The sequence below is a fragment of the Chrysochloris asiatica genome, unplaced genomic scaffold, assembly GCF_000296735.1.
Source record: "Chrysochloris asiatica unplaced genomic scaffold, ChrAsi1.0 scaffold00373, whole genome shotgun sequence".
NCBI lineage: Eukaryota > Metazoa > Chordata > Mammalia > Afrosoricida > Chrysochloridae > Chrysochloris > Chrysochloris asiatica.
The window spans coordinates 1,311,841-1,323,983 of NW_006408891.1; the positions used below are offsets into that span (position 1 = coordinate 1,311,841).

General features: G+C 35.1%; 1 protein-coding gene across 1 annotated transcript in view; it reads left to right on the top strand.

The window, feature by feature from the left end:
- GUF1 (GUF1 GTPase homolog (S. cerevisiae)) overlaps positions 1–12,143 on the top strand; it is a 28,342-nt gene that overhangs the window by 11,020 nt on the left and 5,179 nt on the right. The window contains exons 9-14 of the mRNA XM_006876281.1: positions 1,839–1,978; positions 3,133–3,256; positions 3,629–3,761; positions 8,246–8,389; positions 9,427–9,560; positions 11,575–11,676. Coding sequence (XP_006876343.1) covers positions 1,839–1,978; positions 3,133–3,256; positions 3,629–3,761; positions 8,246–8,389; positions 9,427–9,560; positions 11,575–11,676 — 777 coding nt within the window. The remainder of the gene's footprint in view (positions 1–1,838; positions 1,979–3,132; positions 3,257–3,628; positions 3,762–8,245; positions 8,390–9,426; positions 9,561–11,574; positions 11,677–12,143) is intronic.

Sequence of the window (12,143 nt, forward strand, 5' to 3'; positions counted from 1 at the left end):
AAAGGATGTTAGAAACTTCTATAAATTTAAAATGTGGTGGTGGTGGTTGTGTGTAGTTGGCTCCCACTCATAGTGACCCTATACAGGTTTTCCAAGGCTATAATTCTTTACGGGAGCAGCAAACCTCATTTTTCTCCTGCAGAAAAGTATAGTGTAGAACTGGTGAGGCTTGATCTTAGCAGCCTGATTCATAACCACTACGTTACCAGAGCTCCTTAAATTTAAAATGTAATCGGTATATTTTTATTCCTAATAAGTAGGCATAGCTGATATTTAATTACTAGTGTTTTCTTCATGATAAAGGGAATATAGAAAGCATTAAGGGTGGCACAGATAGTTAAGCTCTCAATTACTAGTTGAAAGGTTGCAGTTCAAACCCATCCAGACTCACCTTGGAAAACAGGCCTAATGAGCTGCTGCTTCCGGTGCATCACAGCCTTGAAATTCCTATAGAGCAATTGCACTCAGCACAAAAGGGGTTGCTATAATATAAGTCAAAATCAACTCACTGGTAATCAACAGTGACAACAATAGTATAGAAAAGGATACTTCAGTGTGGAATTCATGGTAAAACCTTCAGTTATTAAAATTCATGGGGAATAGGGTCAGCAAAGCAGTGTGCATTAGTGTATTTTTGTTACTTTTTACTGTGTCGGGTGTGCTGATTAGAGAGATGATCTTGGGCACATAGTCTCTTTTCTCATCCTTAAAAATTAGTGTATTGGACCTTTCTGGTGTGGTGCTGTGGGTTAATGTGCCAGACTGCAAAGTTGAACTGCAAGGTTGGTGGCTCAAGCTCACCAGCTGCTCCATGTAAACCCTATACAGGGTTGATCTGGGTCAGAACTAACTCAGTGGCACTTAACATCAAATTGTATTTGAAGGTTTAATGTTGTGTGTCTAAAACCAGCATTGTTTTTTGCTGAATACATTTTTTATTTCAGTCAGAATATTTACTCAAATATAATACTGTCTGTATATTCTGCCATTTTTAAATATTCCAGTGTGGGTTAATGTGCTGGGCTGCAAAGTTGGTTTGAAATGCAAGGATGGTGATTCGAGCTCACCAGTCGTTCCTCAGAAACCCTATACAGGGTCGCTATAGGTCAGAATTGACTCAACGGCACTTAACAATAGTGAGCATTACAGAGTCTTTGGTTAGGGTTCCTATACCTCATTCAAAATAGAAATTACTTTTTTTAAGATGTAGAATTCAAAGGCACAGACAATCAGTTGAATATATGAGGGAGGCTTCAGAAAGCTCATGGAAAAACTGAATTAATTTTTGAAGCCCCTTATTGTGACATGAGATAGTTTAAGGAATTTGATTTAAAAAATAATAATAAAAAAACACCAAGTAAGCTAAACCTCTGAAATCTTGAAATCTGTTCTTTTCCAACAAGAGGAATAAGTATCAATGAGATACCACATTTCTTGAGACTTAGTATTTTTCTGCCTGGTCAAAACAAAATTTTTTTTTCTTAAAGCATATTTATAACACAGTAGGTTAATAAGATAGATATTACAGGACGTGTTCCTTGATTCTGCACTTAAGTTTTAAAGTTTAGAAGGAGTCATTTCATTTTCAAAGGAATTCGGAGACATAAAGGAGGCCTTAAACTTGTGGTACAGAGATATCCTTTTCTAGGACTATAGGCATAGTGTGTTTTTTGCTAATATTCTTGAGTTTGAGAATTGGTATGTAGGATTTATTTTCTGTTTGACCAGGTTTTGTTTGGAAGTGTGTAATAGTTTCTGGAAAGGTGGAACTAATTATGAGTATGTATTTGAGATTTTAAGAGCAATAAATATTATTTCCATACAATAATTTTATTTAGATATGCAGGACAGGTGGGCTATCTGATTGCTGGAATGAAAGACGTCAAAGAAGCCCAAATAGGAGACACATTATATTTACATAAGCAACCAGTGGAACCCCTGCCTGGATTTAAGTCAGCAAAGCCAATGGTATTTGCAGGTGAGGAGTTCACAAATTGAAAGCATGAGGCCCAGAATATTTTTAAATAAAAGCCTGTGCAATGAAGAAAAAGTTACTAGAAGATAGAAACTGATTATTTTAAGCAGCTGCTAATCTGAAGATGGACTTGTTCGTTGATTTTTGTGTGCTATTTACATATCAGTTTTTCATTTCATGTATAATGATAGAACTTTATTTGGAGATTATTTCTTAAATTCTCTTAGAATTTCCTAAGAAACAAATTATCTGAAATATAGAAGAGCATTGTAGTATGAATTTACTTTTTGTTTCTCCAGGGAGTTAGTCCAGTGTATACTAGAAACTTTTTTCTAGTTAAGAAGTTATTACTAATTATCAGTAGACGTTTTCTGAATGCCACCTTCTTAGCTGGTTTTTCTGTAGTATTGTAGTATATACATCACAGACTATTGTTGCCCCATGAATGTATAATTTCAGAACGATTTACTTGTGTGGTGTTAGAAACTTCTGGAAAAAAAGACTTGATTGAGGTCATCATCAGCTTACACCTTACTAAGTATACAATCCCTTATTTTTCTCCCTTATAGTACTTCTTGTTGGGAATAAAATCATTTATCCCCATGTTTAGCAAAGAACAGTCATTTGAATTTTGGAGATTTTGAGAGATGTAGGCGTCAGGTGTCAGATATTAAAAAAAAGCCTGATGAATGAGTATTTCATAATTTGTAACATTCATAATTTCTGACATTGTCTAAAATTTTAATAGATAATGTGTTCTAGAGAATAAAACACTGTATTTCTATTTCTGCTTTTTAGCTACTAATAGTTTCTTTGTGATTGTAGAATCTCTTACACTTTTGCCACTTAAAAACAGACAAACTTATTTTTTAATAGGCCTAATTCCAATAGTTCTTTTGATCTTATGATTTTTATATAATTTTATAAATGCAAAATGAATCATATGAAGTGTGATTATAGATGCAAATTCATTGACTCAAGACATGTAAAATACTTTGAAGTCAACATAATGTTTGTATTTTTAGCAAACCCAATATTTTGTCAATGAACAAATAGGAAAATAATTTTAAAGTTAAATATTGAACTTGGTAGCATTGCATGCTAGATCAGGGCTGTAGGCTCTCTTCTCCACATGTGATAATTATAATTCATTGTAGGAATGTACCCTATTGACCAGTCTGAATATAATAACCTGAAGAGTGCTGTAGAAAAACTGACCTTAAATGACTCCAGTGTTACAGTGTATCGGGATAGTAGCCCTGCTTTAGGTGCTGGCTGGAGGTAAGATTCATTTACATTTTTTGAGTTCCATTCTTATAGAAAAATAAGGTTTAAATGGAACATGGTTCTTGAACATTCCTGAAGATAAGTTCATATTATTAATTAGTATAAAAATGAACATAAGCAATTTAAATAAACCAGTCACACAATAGATTGCCAGTCATTGGGTAAGTTTTATTGTTATTCCAAATAGAATCCTAATGGGCAGATTTTAATCATATTTAATAAAATGCTAGGATTTATTTATGATGTGAATTATTTGCATGACTCTTTTGATGAGATGTTTATCTCCTAAGTAATGTTGTGTTTTTCAAAGAAAATAAAGACCATAAGACTTAAACATTTTGCAATGTGGCTTCCTTCTGCTCCCAGGTTGGGATTTCTTGGACTCTTGCATATGGAAGTATTCAACCAGAGACTAGAGCAAGAATATAATGCTTCTGTTATTTTGACAACCCCCACTGTTCCATATAAAGCCATTCTTTCATCAGGAAAATTGATAAAGGTACTATAGTTTTTAGTACTGTTGATTACAGAAGTGATTAAATGTGTGTGTGTGAATGTATATATATATATATGTTTGTGTGTGTGTGTGTAGAAAGCAAGAGAAACTTTTTAGTATACCATTAGCTAAGTAGCTGTTAGAACTAATTAGATATGTAGTTTTTGGTTAGTAATAACAAAAGTTGTTGTTGTTAAGTGTTGTCGAGTCAGTTCCAACTCACAGCAAGCCTGTATAGGATATCCAAGGAGCAGCTTGTGTGTTTGAACTGCTGACCTTATTGTTCAAACCAACTTTGCAGTCCAGATGTCAGCTTGAGTACTAAGGTGTGCCTGACCCAAACCATGGTATTTTCAATAACCTCATATGCATGTGAAAGTTGGACAGTAAATAAGGAAGACCGTAGAAGAATTGATGCTTTTGAGTTATGGTGTTGGAGGATAATATTGAAAGTGCCATGGGCTGCCCATAGAACCAACAGAAGTGCAGGAGGAAGTGCAGCCAGAGTGCTCCTTGGAGGCCACGATGGACAAACTTCGTCTCTCATACTTCAGACATATTGTCAGGAGAGACCAATCATTGGAGAATGATATCATGTTTGGTAAAGTGGAGGGTCAGAGAAAAAGCGGAAGACCCCAGCAAGATGGATTGGCGAAGTGGCAGCATCAAGTGGCTCAAGCGTGGCAACAATAAATGAGGTTGACCCAGGATTGGGCAGTGTTTTGTTCTGCTATGCATAAGGTCGTTAGCAGTCAGCACTAACTCTGCGGCACCCAACAACAACAACTTTACCCCACAGCACCACACCAAAACAAAAGTTGGTTTATAGATGGCGATGGAAAAACTTTGTAAATTGATTTCTGCAGTATTCTTTATTCATAATCTATATTGCCAATAATAGTCTGCTACTGAAATATAATAGTCTATACTGTCAACAATAGTCTACTACTGAAATTAAAAAATACAATTGTTGTTAGTTGCTGTTGTGTCAGTTTGGACTCACAGCGACCCTATGCACAACAGAAAGAAACTACCTGGTCCTGTACCATCCTTAAAGTTGTTGCTATGTTTGATCCTAAAAAGTACAAAAGTACAATGACAAGTGTTGTACTAAATCCAGCACCAGAAAAATATAATGGGTAATAAATAATTTCTAACAAGTAACACATTCCCTTGGGATTCAAAACCATAATCTTAGGGAACACCATGGTCAAATGGAATAACATAGTCCACTAAGACATCCTTCTTGGGTAAGTAGATCTGGGATCTTGGTCTTTCCGTGTGTGGAAGAAAGAAGAGTGATAAGAATTGAAGTGACTCCAGTGAACTTATGGAATATGTGAACATCATTCTCCTCATCTCTGAGACCAGAACTATATAGCCAGTGTCCTGCTATCACTACTAACTGCCCCGAAAGGGATCGCATTAGAAGGTTCCAGATATAGTAGGGGAAAAATGTGGAACAAAACTCAAAATTATTTTTTAAAAAAGACTGGTCAGAGGGAGACTGTAAGAACTTTAGACTATGGCCTTGACAACCCTTCAGGTCTGGAAAGGAACTCACCCTTGAGGCCCTATCAGCAAAGCTGTAGATAGATTTATATTGGAGCGGGGGAGGGTTAAAACACTAGCAAGGTATGCCCACCGTGGAATGTTCAATCATTCAAGATCAAAAGGGCAACATTTTCCTTAGGACAAAATAGTGGCTTATGAGCAAGGCTGCTAACCAGGGTCAGCATTTTGAATCCACCAGTAGCTCTGCCGCAGAAAAATGAAGTTTTTTGTTCCCATAAAGATTTATATGCTCACAAACCCTGTACAGGATTGCTTTGAGTTGGGACCAACTTGGTAACACATAACTACCACCACTACCAGGGAGGAGGGTGGAATGCAAACAGTAACCACAGGGAGGAAGCAGGATAACTCTTTTTGCAGGAAGAGCATTCTAATGATTAAGATGAAACAAAGTCTATAATTTGTTGACTGTAAAGCTGATGATTTTGTCTGTAAACCTTCACTCAATTCACAATAAAACGTTTACCAAAAAACAAAAAACAGTGACATAAACTTACATGGCAATGGGAAATTTTAGATTTGACATTAATGTTAGAGATAAAGAGACAATTTCATCTGATGATTTATTAATTTTAAACATTAACTTTATCTGTAAATATTTTTTCAACAAAATTATGAACTAATTATAGTAATTACAATTACAGGGAGAGCTGTAATTATAATGCCTTAAAAGGGCAAGATTAAGGTGTGTTCTGTCACATCTTCTAACAGTACATGAAATGTGTCTAATAAATATAACGAGAATATATTATTTAGAGATTGTTGTGTTAAGTGCCATCTAATCAGTTGTACAGCCTTGAAAACCCTGTGCAGGGTCACTATGAGTCAGAACCAATTCCACAGTACTGAACAACAATCAGTTGTAACTGATAGCAATCCTGTGTCTGTATGATAGAATGAAACACTGTCTGGTCCTATAACATAGTATGAAAATTTGCGGCTGTTTGAAAACATTTTTGTAGTCATTGTCAATCTATCTTGTTGAGGGTGTTTCTCTTTTCACTGTCTCTCTACTGGTCTTTGCATGATTGCCTTCTCCAGGGACTGATCCCTCCTGATAACATGTCCAAAGTATCCACCTTGTTGAGGTTTTTCTCATTTTCACTGTCTCTCTACTGGCATTTGCATGATTTCCTTCTCCAGGACTGGTCCCTCCTGATAACACGTCCAAAGTATATGAGATGAAGTCTTCCCATCTTCCATTCTAAGGAACATCCTGGCTCTACTTGGCAAAATATAGATGTGTGTGCTCTTCAGGCAATCCAGAGTATATGTAACATTTTTTCTCATCACCATAATTTAAATTCATTAGTTCTTCTCCTGTCTTCCTTGTTCATTGTCTAGCTTTCACATCCTTATGAGGCATTTGAAAATACCATGGCTTGGGTTAGGCACACCTCAGTCACCAAGGTAGCATCTGTGCTTCTTAACACTTAAAAGGGACCTCTTGAAGCATATATGCCCAATGCAATACATCATTTGATTTCTTGACTCCTGCTTCCATGGACATTGACTGGGTAAAATGAAATCCTTGACAACCTTAATCATTTATTATTTTATCATGATTTTACTTACTGTTCCAGTTGTGAGGATTTTTGTTTTATTTATGCTGAGGTATAATCCATGTTGAAAGCTGTAGTCTTCTATCTTCTTCAGTAAGTGCTTCTTCACTTATAGCAGACACGGTTGTGTCATCTGTATATTGCAGACTATTAGTGAGCCTTCCTCCAATGCTGATACCGCATTCTTCATAAAGTTCAGGTTATTTGCACACCATGCAGATTTAATAAGTATGACACACACCTTTGCTGATTTTAAGCCATTTATTATCCTTTTGTTCCAGCAGAAAGACTGACTCTTGGTCTGTGTTCCACATAAGTACAATTAAGTGTTCTGAAAGTCTCATTTTCCTAGTGTCATATATGATTTTTTGTGATCTGCACAGTCAAATGCCTTTACATGGCAAATAAAACACATCTAACCATTTTTTCTGCTATTCTCTGCTTTTTTCCAAAGTCCATCTGATATCAGCAATTTATCTTTCATTCCACATCCTCTAATGAATCCAATTGGAATTTCTGACAGTTCCCAGTTGATACAATGCTGCAATCATAATTTCAGCAAAATTGTGTATGGTATTAATGATAACTGTTTAATGTCATTATTGATATTGTTTAATAGTTTAATAATCCACAGTCTGTTAGATTGTCTTTCTTGGGAATGGGCACAGATATGGATCTCTTCCCTATCAGTTGCCCAGGTAGCGTTTCTAAATTGTTTGACTTAGATAGGTGAGTACATTCAGTGTTGCATTTCGTATTTTTTAAAAAAACATTTAAATTGTTTTTGTCACTTCCTGGATCCTTGATTTTCACTAGTGTCTTCAGTGCATCTTGGACTTCCTTCACTACCGTTGATTCTTGATCAGCTGTTATCTCTTGAAATGGTTGAGCATCAAGTTTTTCTTTTTAGTACAGTGACCCTGTTCTTTTCATGCTTCCTGTGCCATTCAGTATTTTGCCCATAAATCCATCAGTATTACTACTCAAGGCAAAATTTTTTTCCTTCACTTCTATCAAGATTGAGAAATCTTAACTCTAGGGATTTGTATATTTCAGTGTAATATTTACTTTGCCTTCTTGAGCCATCCTTTAAAATCTTGGTCAGCTTTTTTACTTCATCGTTTCTATTAATAATACATTTTTATGTAGTTGTCAATATTATGTGATTATAGTGGAAATTTTTTAACCTAAAGGTTAAGATAATATTTTTATACCTGTTAATTCCAAATAATTCAGTTAACAAAATAAATTTCAACAATGTTTAAGTTTAAAACATTTCTAAAATGTGATAATTATTATATATTAAGAGGTTTTGTTTTTTTTTTTAACTTTTTTTCCCCTAATTTATAGGAATATAGAGAAAAGGAAATTATGATCATTAATCCTGCACAATTCCCTGATAAATCAAAAGTAACAGAATATTTGGAGCCAGTTGTTATGGGCACTATTATCACACCAGATGAATATACTGGACAAATAATGATGCTTTGTCAGGTATAAAAGCATTCTAGTTTAATATAAAAACAGTGGTTCCCACCCCAAGTGTTAAAACATTTTTCTCTGCTGAGCTGCACACTGAACCTAATTTGAAATTTTCATATAAATCTAAATACACACATAAAGCGATCTGTCCATGTAGATTCGCTGTATATAAACTTGTTTGAAATAAAAATGTAATTCGTATATTTGAATATCTTATGTGGATACACTGAATTGATATTTTAGCTTAAATGGAAGAAATTAGATGTTTTACTTACCTTGAGTTCTATTATGGTGCTGTAGAATGTGCCCTAGACTGCTAAACACAAAGTTGGTTGTTCAGATCAACCACCCGCTGCTTGGAAACTGTATACAGGTTCATTGTGAGTCAGAACTGGCATAGTAACACTTTACAGCAAACAGCAACAAAGCTAGAACTATAATATTTTTTTTAGCCATCTTGTGTACTTGAATATTATTTCAAAAACAATTATAGTGACTCAGTGCCTCCCCCCCCACCCCCGTTAGAAGGCATTCCCCCGTTCTGTTGGAAAGAATGATTAAATGGTGACTAAGAGATTCTGTTTTCATATACTATAATTTTGGCCAGTCATTTAATTTCTCATCATCTGATTTATTATTAAATGAATCACTTGTGTAATTAGAAAGATAAACTCATTAGATAAAATGAAAGGATTAAAAGTTTTGGTAACAAGTATAAAATCATTAAAGTGCAGATGGTGTTCCCTATCCTGGTGTGGCATTATAAGCACTGGATTGCTAACCACAGGGTTGGTGGTTCACACCCACTTGCTAGCTGCTCCATGTTGCTGAGTCAGAACTGACTTGATAGCACTTAACAAAAAATAATATAAACATTGGTCACATGATTTTACTAGACTATTAAAAGAAATACTCCTTAATGTTTCCCATAGTCTACTGTGAGATTTATAATGGAATTTTCAAGTTGTTAATTGATATCTGTTACTTAAATCTGTATTTGAATTGTTTGTAATTAACCAGTTTTTTTTCTTTTTTTTTTTTCCTTTTAGGCTCGAAGAGCAGTTCAAAAGAATATGGTGTATATTGATCAAAATAGAGTTATGCTTAAATATCTTTTCCCTTTGAATGAAATTGTGGTAGATTTTTATGATTCTCTGAAATCCTTGTCTTCTGGATATGCTAGGTAAAATTTATTGCAAAACTCAGATGCCTTGAAATTTGGGAGAAAAACAGAGGCAATATTATTAGTATACTCTTGACCAACAAGAAAGCCTCATCTTTCTCCCACGGAACAGCTGGTAGTTTCGAACTGCTGACCTTGTGGTTCGCAGCCCGATTCGCAACCACTACGCTACCAGAGTGGTGGTGATTGACCAACAGAGCTCTGGTAGCGTAGTGGTTACGAATTGGGCTGCGGACCTTAAGGTCAGCGGTTCGAAACTACCAGCCGCTTCGCGGGAGAAAGATGAGGCTTTCTACTCCCGTAAAGATTTACACCCTCGGAAACCTTGTACAGGGTCGCTATGGGTCAGAACTGACTAGACAGCACTTAATAACAACAACTTGACCAACAAGATAATAATACTGTACCCATTTGATAATGTCAGCTGCCCTTGAAGAAATGTGAGTCAGTTTCTGAGATTAGAAGGGCTTCAAGTGGCAATCTCACACCTGTCACAGAGTATTTTTAATTTACTTATGGGAGAATGAATCCCTTGGGCTCTTCTTCAAACTGTTATCCCTTTTAAATGAAAAAATTTCCAAGTACACCTTAAATCTGTGAAATAATTGTGAACTCTTAATTCCTTGGTCTTATCGAGAATAAGGTGTCTATGTCATAAAAACCAGTATCTTATCCTATAGTAGCACATGAAAGTGAAGGGAGTTACTGTTAGATAAAGAAGGACAGCAGTTGTATTTCTTTGTTAAGAGCATCAGTTTATGATTACTACAAAAAAAAATACACATTCTTGTCCATGATTGGGAAGAAGTTTAAGCAAAATTAAAGTTTCCTGTTTAGACTTAAATAAGTTACATATTTAAACAATTAAATACCTGTTTTGATTAACATTGCAAGCAACCATTTAGTTGTATTAATAATAATAAACCAAATCAATTCAGACTCCTGGAGAGCCTACATGCCACAGAGTAGAATTGTCAGAGGGTTTTCTTAGTTGTGATCATTATGGGAGCAGATGACCAGGCCTTTTTCCATGGTGCCACTGGGCTGACACTAAATGCTTACATTTGTAAGCTAGACTATGTTCTAAATCATTTCGTTCTCACAAAAGCTGTCAAGGTGAAGTTGTGAAGATGTGAAACTAAATAGCTAGATGTGAAATTCAGTAGTCTTCTTAATTGATGACTTTGTGTTTCCTTAAGTTTTATTCTCTTGCTTTTGATAAGAAATAAGTTCCATATTATGTATACAGTCCTAGTGTGGCACTGTAGGGTAAACATTGGACTGCTACTTATAAGATTAGTGGTTCAAACCCAGTAGTCAGTCTTCAGAAACCCTAATCAGGATTGCTGTGAGTCAGAACCAATTCAAAGGCACATGACAAGTAAGCACTTATGTAAATAAGTGGTAATAGAACACAAACAGAAACTCAGCTCAATCTGAAAATAACTTTTAATAGCATTGTCTATAGATGGTTAGGAGTTCTGGTGTGGCACGGTGGGTTAACGCACCAGACTGCAAAGCCGTTTGAACTGTAAGGTCAGCAGTTCAAGCTCACCAGCTGCTCATCAGAAACCCTATACAGGCTCGCTATGGGTTGGAACTGACTCGATGGCACTTAACAACAACAATAGATGGTTAACACTGGGAACATTGTAAAGGAAGTGAAATTTTTCTTCAGCGGGCTTTCTTTATTCCTGATCTTTTATCCCAGTTTGGCCTAACATTTTCTTACTTCTCAGTAGTTTATTACCCTCTTGCTTCCTCCATGCCTACCCTGTTATATCAGTCATTAGGGCAGGTCCTCATTTCATAAATGGATGAAATGAGGACATCTGTTCTTTGCTGTGGACATTTAGATCCATTAACCTGAGAAAATGTATTTAACATTTTGATGGAAAGTTAGGTCTTTGTGGGGGAGGGGATATGCAGTAAATGGAGAAGTTAGAGAAAAGATATTTTAAAAAGTATATATTTACAAATATAATGTTTATCAGCTGGACTTTTTTCTTCTCAGTTTTGATTATGAAGATGCAGGTTACCAGACTGCAGAACTTGTAAAAATGGATATTCTACTAAATGGAAATATTGTAGAGGAGCTAGTAACTGTTGTACACAAGTAAGTTGAAAAGTAATCAGAGAATGTGAAAGTAATTACTTTTGATATGTTTGTCTGTAGTTATTGGTTGTTCATTTTTATCTGAACAGCTACATTAAAAAACAAACTTAGGTTTCCCTCTACTAGTTTTTCCCTCCATTTTTTTCCACAATCATTTTCCAAGGTGTTAAAAATACAAAATAAGATAAATTATGATATCTAAATAGACTAGTATCACAGAAACAAAGGTTTCCCTTAACATGTAAGACAAAAGGAAAATAAATTTTTTGAAAAATTTTATTATGATAGAATTAAGATTGAAAAGGTTTTGTATACTCTTAAAACATTATATGTAATAATGCAAAAAATTCCCAACAAATGGGAGATTAAAATATATTATGGAATACCCATGTAACCTGTTATTTAAAATCATTATATTGTGGAATAGTGTTTAGTGATATAGAAAAAAGATTGCATTACATTAAAAA